Source organism: Epinephelus fuscoguttatus, linkage group LG23 (genome assembly GCF_011397635.1).
Source record: "Epinephelus fuscoguttatus linkage group LG23, E.fuscoguttatus.final_Chr_v1".
In the NCBI taxonomy this organism is placed as follows: Eukaryota; Metazoa; Chordata; class Actinopteri; order Perciformes; family Serranidae; genus Epinephelus; species Epinephelus fuscoguttatus.
The window spans coordinates 8094715-8108668 of NC_064774.1; the positions used below are offsets into that span (position 1 = coordinate 8094715).

Here is a 13954-nt window from a genome sequence, read left to right on the forward strand (position 1 = left end):
ATCGACTGCTCCAAGACCACACAAATTAGCAAGAGCTAAAACAGAAACACAGCATACACGTACTCGATCAGCCAAAACATTAAAGCCAATGGTGAAGTGAATAACACTGATCATTTCATTACAATGCAATGTTCTGCTGGGAAACCTGCTGCTGGCGCGATGCATGCCCAATGGATGTTCAATCAGATTGGGATCTGGGGAATTTGGAGGCCAGGTTGACGCCTTGAGCTCTCAGTCATGTCCCCCAGGCCATTCCTGTGGATACTTCAGCTCCTCCTGAAACCTCCTGAACAATGAACACTGAAGGAGTTCTAACCGGGAGTAGTTTCAGCTGGTTGCAATCTGCAGTCCTCACCACTGGATGCCACTAAATCCCCCTAAATCTTACACACTGTAAGTAAATGTACTCTGTTACACTCCACCGCTGGTTGCAGGGTCGTAGTGCCATGGCAACCAGGGTGTGGCCACGCCCTTATTTAGCTTGAAGAGCAGATGTATTTTCAAACATGTAACTTGTTCATTCATATTTCCCCTTTAAAACAACTCTGTCCTCTTGTCTTGTATCACCGTCGTCTGTCTCGCCTGCTGCAACAAATCTGCATCGACAAGCACATTTTCCCCGACACACTCTTGCCCTTTGTTAGTGTGTGTGTGTGTGTGTGTGTGTGTGTGTGTGTTAGAGAGACAGAGCTCCCTACGTGTGTTGGTTTAAGTTGGCAGAGTTTGGATTGTTGATTGTGCGCAGGCATGTGTGACCCGAAAAATAAAGGCCACTGTGTGAAAACTGTGTGTGTGTGTGTGTGTGTGTGTGTGTGTTGTGCTGGCCCTTTAAACCAGTTGTGATTGAAGGGACAGTGTGTGTGTGTGTGTGTGTGTGTGTGTGTGTGTGTGTGTGTGTGCATGAGTCAGCTGGTGCACCATGCTTGCTCTGTGAGTGTGTGTGTGTGTGTGTGAGAGAGAGAGAGAGAGAGAGAGACAGAGAGAGACCAGGGGGGACAGCTGAGTGCTGCAGCTCTGCTCTCCGTCTCTATTCGTCCTCTGTGTCTCTCGTCCACTCTTTCTCATTTTATGGATATTTTTCGGATATACTGACGCCCATATATGGAGCTCACTGTGTCTGGTGGTGGGATTTGACAGAGCTCTGCAGTGTGTGTGAGTGTGTGTGTGAGTGTGTGTGAGCCATGCTGCGTGTGTTCATTCTGTGTGCAGAGCGTCTGCAAACGCCGGACGACGACATCAGTGATGCCTACTGCACCGTCACCTATGAAGGTAGGGACAGTGTGTGTGTGTGTGTGTGTCTGTGTGTTTGTGTGTGTGTTTGTGTGTGTGTGTGTGTGTGAATAGACAGAGATTGTTTCAGAGGGGAGAAGAGATAAAGTCCATGTTCAAAGACTCGGATGGCACATTATTGATCTAAACCCTCAGCCCCACCTCCTCCGCTCTGTAACAGCTGAGGTTATTATTGGAAAGTCTCCACCGGCCGTCTGTCATGGCCTCCAGTCTGTTTTGGGGTGGGGCGGAGAGACAGAAAGAGAAGGACAGAAGAAGAGGGAAGAGAGGTGGAGAGATGTGATGATGGAAACCAGTGGTGGAAGTACATTTACTCAATTACTGTTCTTAAGTACAAATTTGAGGTACTTGAGTATTTTCCTGTTGTTGTTTTTTTTTGCACACAAAACCTACAACAATCTAAAACCAAACACTTAGTACACTGTCAACCAACAACTATTTCAATGTCAATAAAATATTTCATGCTTCCAGCTTCTCCAATGTAAATATTTGCTGCTTTTGATAATGTTAATACTTGTAATGTATCAGTAAAAAGTGTCACACATTTCACCCGTGTCTTCTTCAGGTTCGCTCAACAGAATCATTCTCAATTTGAGATGACGTTTTGAGGGAAATAATCATTGGCTGATAGCTCAAAATGAGCTCCACCTCAACCAACTAGAGCAGTAAAATCCAGCCATCCATTATCAGTTTCGGCAAACATCAGATATGGTGCAGTTGCATGTTATTATGTAATGAATGCGCTGAAACTAATGAATGTTTCAACAGTGCTGTGGTTAACGTGTAGTTAGTTTTAGGCACAAAAATCACTTAATTATGGTTTAGAAAAGAATATAAAGTTTTGGCTTGAAATACCCAGTTTTGGTAGCACAATCCCCGCTAGAAAGGCAGCAATGTCTTGGTTGAAAACAGCCACTTTCATGGCATAATCCTGGCAGAAAGCACAGATGTGTTTGTAAAAAACCATCACTTTTTGTGGCACAATCCTGGCAGGAAACACAGCGATGAGTCACAAAAGCCCCGTTTCCACTGAGCAGTACGGTTCGGTTCAGTTTGGTACGCTTTTTTTCCATTTCCACTGTGAAAAGTTGTGGATGGTACCAACTGAACTGTTCTGTATTGCCCCCATGTTTGGTCCCCCCTCTGTTGGGGTAGCTAGCACACAGATGTGCTACTAAAAGGTGGAGCTGTGAACACTGCAGTCTGTTGATTGGTCAGTAGAGGACGGTCACTCTGCTCAGGGCTGAGTTGTGTCTGGTTTTGAGGCTCATGTAACCACTGTTCATACTGTGGAGAGTTTTATTAGTAAACTGTAACTATAAAATGAAAGGATGTTTTGCTGCCTCTCACAGCAGCTGGAGTCTGAGAAAAAATAACTTCATTCACTGGGTCGACTGCCGGAGACTTTTAAGGTGGAACGTTAACTTGTAATGTTACTCAATGCATGAGTTGATGACGTGAATCCATCAGCACACCTTAAATTTCACTGTGACAACTTTGACCATCATATAAAAAGTACAAATGTAACATATTCATGGTTTGTAGAAACGTACAGTGCCAACATCTTCCTCTGGCAACTGACCTAATAAATTTCAGCTTTTACATGAATGCATAAGCACTAATGCTCTAATGATATTACATATAATGGTACATAGGGGACACTTTTATACTTTTAATACTTGAAGTATAGTTTCCTGATTTACACTTACATACTTTTACTGTAATACCATTTACAACGCAGAGCTTTTACTTGTAACAGAGTATCTTGACAGTGTAGTATTCGTGCTTTCACTTCAGTGAAGGATCTGAGTACTTTCTCCACCGCTGCCTAAAACAGTGTCAATGTCATGACAGAGAGGGCTGTTGTGTCAGTGTTATGGGGAGATGTGTGTGTCTCCAGTAAAGCATGGATATGTTTATACTATAGTTACCGCTGTTCTTTCAGCACAGGTTTATCCTCTGAGGCCTCTCTGTCATACTCCTGGTGTGTCAGTCGGGCCCTCACTGGTTCAGTTGTGGCTTTGGTCCAGGTCTGACTGGACTTTAGCAGCTGGCGCAGCTGTTATATTAGATTATGTATTAGTGTATTTAACTTTCTCATTTTCTCTTGTTTTACTCTCTTTTGTAGTTTTTCACTTAGACTACAAAAACAGACTGTTAGTAGTACAGTACAGTAAAGTACAACAGTAGAGTACAGCGTGTGTGTGTGTGTGTGTAGACGAAACAGAGTTGAGTTTTCTAACCAACAGAAAGTGTGTCATGAACTCATGACACTTTGTCTGTTTTGCTGCACAAACGTTTCCCTGTGTAATGTGGGGCAGCGCCTGCAGTGTGTCTCCACACACACTTCTTTATGTGTTAGGACCCACATTAACACCAGGCATTTCCTCGCCCAGGGGTCGAAAACTTAGATTTTTTATTTATTTTTTGTCAGATATGCAGTGATGATTGGGTAATATGTATGTTGATGTCTAATTTCAAGTCTCTATTTGTGTTGAGACAATACATGCACGATAGCATACACTAGGGCCCATTATAATAGTGTGCACTGAGGCCCGTAGTAGCTTTCTTACGCCACTGGGTCTGCCCAAAGCTGAAAACAAAATGTCCTCACTTTCAAAACTCAGATTGATTCTCACAAATATAGACATATAAGTAATTCCACTCAGAAATCAGTACTTTCTGTTGCCATGGTCTACTGTGGCATGATGTGCCTTTGCCAAGTAGGACATGCTCTTGGATCAACATCCCATATCGTGTTCCTGGACCAACACAACCAATCACAGCCCTCTGACATCATCAGTGTGCTGCTGTGCTTCTTTTTAAATTCCTTAGTGCTTCTTCAGGGCTAAGCTAGTTTAATTGATGAGTAATCCTCAGTAACACTGAACAAAGACCTTGTTAGCTACTGCAGGGTTAGCAAGTTAGCTTGCTAACTGATAGGTTAGGCTAACGAGTAAACTTGCTGATAGACTAGAATATTAGTGAGTTAACTTGCTAACAAGGTAGGTTAGGCTATCGAGTAAACTTGCTGATAGACTAGAATATTAGCGAGTTAGCTTGCTAACTAGGTAGGCTATACTAACGAGTGAACTTGCTGATAGACTAGAATATTAGCGAGTTAGCTTGCTAACTAGGTAGGCTATACAAACGAGTAAACTTGCTGATAGACTAGAATATTAGCGAGTTAACTTGCTAACTAGGTAGGCTATGCTGACATGTAAACTTGCTGATTGACTAGAATATTAGCGAGTTAGCTTGCTAACTAGGAAGGCTATGCTGACAACTAAATTTGCTGATAGACTAGAATATTAGCGAGTTAGCTTGCTAACTAGGTAGGCTATACAAACGAGTAAACTTGCTGATAGACTAGAATATTAGTGAGTTAGCGTGCTAACAAGGTTGGCTATGTTAACGAGTAAACTTGCTGATAGACTAGAATAGTAGCGAGTTAGCTTGCTAACAAGGTTGGCTATGTTAACGAATAAACTTGCTGATAGACTAGAATAGTAGCGAGTTAGCTTGCTAACAAGGTTGGCTATGTTAACGAGTAAACTTGCTGGCTATGTTAACGAATAAACTTGCTGATAGACTAGAATAGTAGCGAGTTAGCTTGCTAACAAGGTTGGCTATGTTAACGAGTAAACTTGCTGATAGACTAGAATAGTAGCGAGTTAGCTTGCTAACAAGGTTGGCTATGTTAACGAATAAACTTGCTGATAGACTAGAATAGTAAACTTGCTGATAGACTAGAATATTAGTGAGTTAGCTTGCTAACAAGGTTGGCTATGTTAATGAGTAAACTTGCTGATAGACTACAATAGTAGCGAGTTAGCTTGCTAACTAGGTAGGCTATACTAACGAATGAACTTGCTGATAGACTAGAAGTTAGTTGCTAACAAGTAAACTTGCTGATAGACTATAGTATTTGAACTTGTTATGAACTTGCTAAGTTACTAGAATATTGCTAAAGTTGCTGAGACTATGCTAACTAGGTAGGCTATGCTAACAAGTAAGCTTGCCATAGGCTACAATATTTTTTATTAGCATTAAGAGAAAAGGATAATGTCATTTTGCAGTTGCAGAGATCTATGAAGGACACATTTTCCCTCCTTTTTAATAAATTATTCAAAGCTATTTTTTTGCAAGGTTGCAGCACTCATGTTGCTCCATGTTGCTCCAGAACCATCATCATCTTTATCCTGCATAATTAGTTTGATCCAGGGCCATCAACATCATGTTGAGCCTGGATAATTTGTTTATGTTTATGTTGATGGTGATCCTGAATAGAGTTGCTGATGTTGATCCAGGACCGTCACTGCTATGTTGATGTCGACATAATTATCCATAACTAGCGTGATGATGATGATGGATAAACCTAACCAAATCTATCCACAATCTGCTTGGAAAAAAGGAGGGAAAATGTGTTAATAGCAGGAATTTGCAACTTTAAAAAAAATGTATTTATTCTTACTTTGTTAGTAAACAATACTTTAACCTATTGGAAAGCTTCCTTGTTAGCATACTCTACCTAGTTATCAAAGCTAACTTTCTAATATTCTTGTCGATCGGCAGGTTTACTCATTAACATAGCCAAGCCAGTTAGCAAGCTAACTCGCTAACCCTGCAGTAGCTCACAAGGTTTTTGTTCAGTGTTACTGAGGAGTTTGTTTTAATTATATTGACGTTAATTTTTTTTGGCTCTGAAGAAGCACAAAGGAATTTTGAAAGAGGCACGGGAGCAGCACACTGATGATGTCAGAGGGCTGTGATTGGTTGATTGCAATAATGGTCCAGGAGAAAAGCCTCCATTGCTGCTGATCAGTGGGACATAAATCTGTCTGTGATCCATCACATCACAGAGCAGCTGTATATTATCTGCAGGGTTGGTCAGCTTCTCCTCTCAGGCTGACATCTGATATTTAGTCTGTTTGAACCTGGCAGCTGAAAGCCAAATGCTTCCTCTGCTGCCCTGAAAACTGCTGCATCATTTCTTCCACTCAGAGTCTATAACATTTAAATGCTCGGAGGATCTGGAAGTATTAAACATCTGTATCTCTCAAATCAGAAGAGCAAATATGGAGGACAGTATAACTGTTAACTCTTTCTTCATTTTTTGTCTCTTAACATACAACAGATTGCTGCCTTCGCTCTGACCCAAATACTGATCCTGAAATTGCTGCAGCATGTTAGTTGCAGTCAATTTTATTTCAATCAAAAGAGGCTCATTCTGAGAGAAAAGAATATTTACATGTGCACATACTGTAGGTATGAGAAATGTGAAACGTCTTTGGTGATTAGACCTCATTGTGATGTCATCAATTCCAGGAGGGTGGTGAAGCAACACATTCGTTTAGTCATGGACTTTCCACATCCAGATACGACATGCAAGGTACCCTGGGTGCGTTGGTTGTTGACGTTCTGACACCACGTTACATGCGTTATCTTCTTTCAAAATACACTTCTGTTTTCACCGGAAATTTACAGTTTATATACAGTCTCTTTTAAAATAAAAGCACTACATCAGTACAACACCGCAAATTTTGTTTGTTTTCCTTCACTGACAAAAATACCTGGTTAGGTTTAGGTAAAAACAACAGGGTTTGGCTTTAGAATCTTACGGGGCATTGCTAAACTACAACTGCAACTGGCCGCATGTCATGCTGACATTAATGGACACCTTTTTTTCTTTGATTTCTGACGCCACAAGTCACTGCCCAAGCACCGGATTTCGACAACTTTGGCTCGGTAAAGTCATAGTAGATAAGGGAACTCCCCCTATGGCGTCTAGACGCTGTAAACGGTGGTGATGAGATGAGATGGAGAGGGAGCTGAGGATGTGGATGTGAAGAAGAGTGAGCTGGTCCTGGGCTCTGGATGAGGTGACTGGAGGTGAATGGGGCAGAGTAGGGCGCGACGATTCTTCTTAAAATGACAGCTGACAGGAGCGGACAGGAGACTTAAAATTGGCAGCAGCGACATGAATAGCTGAGGGAGATTGTGGCAAAGGTGCAAACCGGGAGAGACAGCTGATTGGTGGAAGCGGTGGGAGTGGGATAGAGAGGGAACTGTGAATGGATATAACATATAGAACGACTTCCTGATTGAACTTACACTGAGCTTCAGAGTTTTCACAATAGTAAACATTAGGGATGCCTGATAATATCAGCTATAACGCCTGAAGCTCAGACGAGACCGAGGATAAATCAATTATCTTCAAACACACACTGTCCAGACCTACTGAACTTTTATTTCAACTCCAGTCACCATCCCAAGATTTCCAAAGATATGATCCTTACATGTCAGGCTGTGTTATCACAGTGTAATGTGTATAATACGATGTGCGAGACGTCCTGAACTTTCCATTTGATGTAAGTACAACCATCAAAACAGACAGTGTTACATGTAAGGGACTTGAAAATAAACACAACTTTTAAGCTATTTAAGGGGAAATTTAAGGGAGATAAGTGGAAAATGAGGGTTCAAATGATAGAAGAAGAGAAAAAGATGCAGATGCAAATCACACTGGTTGTCTTAAAGCACATCAGGAAGAGCCAAAACTGCAGGATTTATTTTCTAAAGATAATGTTTATTGTTTGGAGGTTGGATTCACTGAGATTAGATCTTTTCCTCCCGTCTGTCTTTAGTTTCCTTTTGTTTTCCTTTGGATGTCTTGGTAAACCTGAGCATGCTGTGTGCAGTTTGCTGACGTTAAATTACAGATTTTTTGACATTCACATTTTCTTATATTTTGCTAAATTGACCCTTTTCTTTCCCTTAACCCGACGCCTTCAACCCTTTGAATGCTTAGCATTTTTTTTGTCTTGTTTTGTTTTTTCAAAAACATGGGGCAAAGATGATTTAGATTTTTATTTTTTAAGCTGGGGGGGCTATGGGAAAAACAATATAATTCTCATTATTATATATTCAAAATTATGTTACATAATTATTATGATTTTCATTTATCATTTCTTTTTTCCTATTTTTTTAACCAATTTTCTTGTTTTGATCTCGACCAAAATCCATTTATTTACCATTTATTAATAGATTATAAACATTTATAACTGCCAAATTTTAACAATTTTCTTGTTTTGTTTTTTTATTTTCACTGATTTTTTTCTATTTTTCTTTCTATTTTTTTGGGAGGGGGGCATCATTTCTTATTTTGTTGCTCACTGCCTTCTTTCCATGTCTCAGTCAGATTGTAAAATCAGCAAATTAGCCCTATAGAGACAGAGCACAATGCTCCGAGTGTCAGGATCCCACAATTTCTTCCCTGTTGAAGCCTCACGTTTTTAAAAACCCAGAGCTTAGCTTGTGTTTTGTTTGTTTTTTTCCAAGACGAGCAAGGTAAGGTGAGGGACACTGAGGTAGACCGGCAATATTGAGCTTATCAATATACCGTTGCCTCTCTGGTAGGCATAGTGTGCTAAAATAATCCTTTGCCATCTTATTATTAGCTAATTATTAGCTAGCTATAGCTAATCATTTTAGCTAGCTAGCTAGCAATTCAGTCGTGGAGACTTGGAGGCGCAGCGGTGGAGGCAGAATGACAGCGAACGAGCGAAGAAGCCGAGGGGAAAGTGGGCCTCTTTTCCCTTTTGGGGGCGTGGCTTTCAGATTATGACATGTTGCACTCGGTCTCTATAGTTAATTAGTTAATTTCTAAAAAGGCACCACTTTAAAAAGGGATCACAGGTTGTAACTAATAATCAAAATGCTTCATTGATCCATCATAAACCATTAATAACAATACATGATGCAAAGAATAGAGAATTATAAGATGTAAGAATAAGAGTATGGAATAGAAATATAGAAATAAAAATAGAACGTGCATCATGCTACAGTAGTTACCATTTATTAATAGATTATAAACATTTATAACTGCTTTATTACCATAAAGAGAGGATAAATACAGGCACAGGGGATTTTTCAAATCTGGCAACCCCAAATGTGTTTACATTAATGTCTTAGTTACAATTCATTAACCCTTTTTGTAAAGCTGATGCTGTCACTGTACTGAGAGGGACAATGTGGTTGTGTGTGCCCTGATTTTTGTCTGCAGGTGGCGCTCTCTCATTGTGCACGTCAGTTAAGCATCTGTGTACACTCTGACCTTTGCGTCCTCCCTATTGTCTGCTCATTTTGACTTTTTTTATTTTGTATTTTTAATACTATGAAAATTAGAGTGTGTTCCCCAGAGACGATCAAAAATTTTTGAACATGCTTGGCCTTGAGGGTTTAATTTAGAGGAAGAAGAAGACACTTCAGTTTCCTTGTACTAAAGAAAACTTTAGGATTTTCTTCTAGAATGACTAGGCAACCAGGCCTTTCACTGCGGCCAAGTCTTACAACAACTTAAGGCCTTTTCAAGCCCCTAATTTCCCCCACAGAAAACCCTGAGATTCCTTGAAAAGTCCTTTTAATTTGATGTCCAAGTCTAGTGTGTGATGTTGCATCCCTGAGCCAACAAATCAGTTCACCCTTTAAATTTTGAAGCCAGTTGTAACAACATTTTAAAAACCACCATATTCATTTTTCCACAAGAATGGGGTTTTTCTTTTTGACAGGACTGGGTTTGACAGTTTACTGACAACACCGGATTAGAGTAAATCCAGTAAACGTCCAAACAGAGATGACGAGGATTAGAGGACAGAAAGAGGCGGAGGGCGGCAGGGAATGTACTGGCAAAGATGTGGGCAAGATAAGGAAACAAACCAGGAGACAAGAGAGGAAAAGAGAACAGGAAATGTTGAGATTTCCTCTGGATGTGAGGTGTGTGTGCTCGCTTGTTGCCCTCTTCTCCCTACGAGTGTGTTAGACAGAGTCAGAATGAGAAAGGAGCCGGCTTTGTGAAAACGCCTCAATACTTCAGGAAAACTTTTTTATTTAGTAGTTTGACAGATGCTGTGCGGCAAAACATGAAAACAATCTTTGGATAATCCGTTTTTCACGTTGTTTTTGTGATGCTGGGACTTTCATCTTCCAAAAAACAAGGACTTAAGTTACTGACAATCTTTGGGATTTGATTTAACTTTGTTCATCTCAAGCAGTGGATATTTTTTAGGAGTGCAATCATTTTCTTTTTTCACACCTTTTCCTTTTTTTTCCTCCATTTGCCACCAGTTGGTCTTTGGTTTGTTAGTTTTGTTGGTTATTATCATCATCACAGCTCCCAGGGTCATGTAAGGAGCCGTTCCTCCGGCCCTGGATCCCTCTCATCACCTGTCGACAAGCCGAAGCAAATCCCTTCGTTAAGCCGCACAGGTTTCAGCCATGTTACGGTGCGTTCTTCAGCGAGCCAACAACCTGAGACACTCTGACCCTCTGGCTAGTGTCACGTTCAGAGGTAAGAAGATCATTAGAGATTCAGGGGATCGGTAACGAATTGATAGCCTGCGCAGTCAACGCATTGTTGCAGAAAGAAATTAAATGTAGGACTCACTACAGCTGCTTGAGAATGTCTTCAGGGGCAAATCAAGTATTTCAAGGTTCTTAAAGGAACAGTGTGTAAGATTTAGGGGGATTTAGTGGAACCTGGCGATGAGGACCGCAGATTGCAACCCGCTGTTAGAATTCCTTTAGTGTTCACTGTTCAGGTTTTTACCTCTTCCTCTCCAAAATAAACACACCAGGTGATTTAAGCCACTAAAAATGCTGAATAACGCAGTTCCACATTAAAATCTGTGTTTTTCTGATGCTGTTCGGCATGTCAGACATGGGCCACTAACGTAGCACCTGCTTATCTGTTGTCAACTTTTTTCTCTAAGTTAAGATCTAGATGTTCAGGAGGTTTAAACCAGGAGCTGAATTTTCCGCAGACATCTCTTTGTCTCCAGAACAAACAGACAAGTTGATTCAAACCAGTAAACACACTGAATTAAGCAGTTTCATGTTAAAAATCTGTGTTTTTCTGATGCTGTTTGGCATGTCAGACACGGGCCGCTAACCTAGCCCCTGCCAATCTGTAGTCAACTTTTCCCTGATACCTCAAGGTCTAGATGTTCAGGAGGTTTATACCAAGAGCAGAATTTTCCGCAGGGGTTTGTTTAGCTCCAGAACAAATGGACCAGGTCATTTAATCCAGTAAAAACACTGAATTGAGCGATTTCACATTAAAAATCTGTGTTTTTCTGATGCTGTTTGGCATGTCAGACATGGGCCGCTAACCTAGCACCTGCTAATCTGTAGTCAACTTTTTTCTCTGATAAGTTACGATCTAGATGTTCAGGAGGTTTAAACCAAGAGCAGAATTTTCCACAGAGGTGTCTTAGTCTTCAAAACAAATGGACCAGGTGATTTAAACCAGTAAAAACACTGAATTAAGCAGTTCCACCTTTAAAAACAATCAGTGTTGCTGCTTATCATGGAGTGGCTTCTGAGTATGGTGGCTGACGCAAAAATGCAAATGGCCCTATCCAGAGCCAGTGTCTGGTTTGTTTGTTCTGGGCTACCGTAGAAACATGGTGGTGCATTTCTGTGATGTATATAAAAACTTGTGTGGTACAGAGGATTACGTTGTATATATTGTGTCTGAAAAGAAAAGTTTTACCTTCGACTGTTGAAACTGGATAGTATGTTAATCTAGAAGAAGAAAAGATCTCTCTGATGTGCCGTCCGAAAGATATAGGAAATAAGTTCCACTTTCTGCTGTCCTTTTTATTACAAACTGTGCAATGTTTTGTTTGGTAAGATAAAAATGGATTTTGATGGTGTGACTATAGAAGATTGGATCTACCCAATTAGAAAGCCTGGGAGGAAAGAAAGACGGCTCTTTATCGAGATAATCTGTAAATATATTGGTAGTTTCTCATGTGAGCAGTTCATTTGGTACGTTGTCTTTTTGTTTTGTTTATAAATTTGTGTTTCTTTTGTTTCATTTCATTTCCTTTTCCCCATGTTTTGTTTAGTTGTACATACAAGACCGGATGTTGGCTGTGGTATTACAGTGTCTTGTAATCCCATGTGGGACGGACAAGAAAAGGCATGACACTAAAATAAAAATTCATTGTCTGAAGAAATGTAAAGTATCAATGCAGTGCCCTTATGTACTGCACATTTTTCTAATTCTCAGTATCGTATAAAATTATTTTTAGACAGATTTGCGAAAACAGTATCCAAGTTTTGAGGCATCTAGGTGGCAGTTTCCCATGGCAACAGTTGACTGAATATATGAGGGCTGGCACTTCTCGGAGACAAGCTGTAAACTTCTGACTGAAGCACACCACAACCATGATACAGAAACAGAAATACCTCATTGACTGCTGGATCATGCGTCAACATTGCTGCCATATTGGAGAGCGCAAGACTTGCTTGTAAATGAATGCAAATAAACAGGGTAGCTATATATAAAAGAATATAACGTTTATATTTCTGAACCATTTTCAATTAGTCATTTTTATATTTATGGGTTTATGATCTACGTACAGTATAAAAAATAGTAATAATTGATATTCATACTGGCCGCGTCATTGAGCCAGTTTGCTTTCTCGATCAAGTGGCCTTTTGCGACGCAAAAGACATGAATTACGTGGTGCGAATGAAGCGAAAAGTGCAATTTCGTGCCATACACTAATTCGCATGAGTTAAAAAACGCTGAATTTCAATGACCAGTTCGCACTGTGATCGTCAATCAACATTGCAATCCTCCAGGGACATATGATGCCGAGGACATACTGGTGGAATGGACCAGCGACCCACAAGTTGGGAAACACTGTAAGTCTACATGAACTGAATGACTTGCGGCATGGAAAAATATTTAGCCTAGGCTCCTCATCTTACTATATAATGACGAAAGGAGGGGCGCTATAGCAACCGATTGAAATTGCAAACTTTGAATGGGCATATCTCATGCCCCGTATGTCGTAGAGACATGAAACTTTGCACAGAGATGCCTCTCCTCATGAGGAACACATTTGCCTCAAGAACACATAACTTCCGCAAATCAACTCGATCTCTTCCTAGGAAGTTTGAGCGATCTGCATGAAACCTGGTGAACATAATCTAGGGACCAATATCTAAAGTTCCCTCTTGGCAAAAGTTGAACAAACTGAGCTTCTATAAGGCAATGACTTTAACTATCTGCTTCTCAATGTGCTACCTCAACCACTAATGTACAGTTTTAGCCCACTAACTATCCCACTATTGGCAATGGCACTACTGTACTTTTTTCCGACTCCACAACCGCTTATTCTGACATAGTGACTGTGGGAACAGACAGAAATGTCGTGTTGTGTGAACCCAGCATAAAACACTCCTTCATTTAGCGCCCAGCAGTGATTAGCATAAATATTGACATTATAATTAACTAGAGACACCCCCTTTTTTTTCTTTTTTCTTTTTTTTTTTTTACACAAACCCTTGAACATTATAGTGCTTTTTATCCATAAAAAACGCAGCTCCCCAGATATGTTTACAGGCTTCTCTCCCCAATATGGCAGCTACGTTGACGTATCACTGCAACACAGTCAATGCAGCGTCTACATATATGTGTCTATAGCCACGACTCTATAGTTTTAAGATACATCTGTCCTTTATAATATTCAGCATTTGAGAAGGCCCATTATGTTGTTACATTTGTGTTTCACTTAGAAAAACCCAAGCTATGCTTACCAGCTAGTTAGCCTCCTTAAAAAGGCTTGAGCAGTTTAACAGGAATGTCATT

At 40.4% G+C, this 13954-nt stretch overlaps 1 protein-coding gene across 6 annotated transcripts in view; it reads left to right on the plus strand.

The window, feature by feature from the left end:
* The first annotated feature begins 959 nt into the window (after positions 1–959).
* dysf (dysferlin, limb girdle muscular dystrophy 2B (autosomal recessive)) overlaps positions 960–13954 on the plus strand; it is a 147164-nt gene continuing 134169 nt past the window's right edge. For 2 of the 6 annotated variants that reach the window (XM_049569374.1, XM_049569377.1), the window contains exon 1: positions 961–1269. In XM_049569374.1, coding sequence (XP_049425331.1) covers positions 1182–1269 — 88 coding nt within the window. In that variant the 5' untranslated portion in view covers positions 961–1181. Of the gene's footprint in view, positions 1270–10100; positions 10640–13954 lie in introns of those variants that run through there. The other 4 variants (XM_049569375.1, XM_049569379.1, XM_049569378.1 and 1 more) reach the window with 3 other exon arrangements.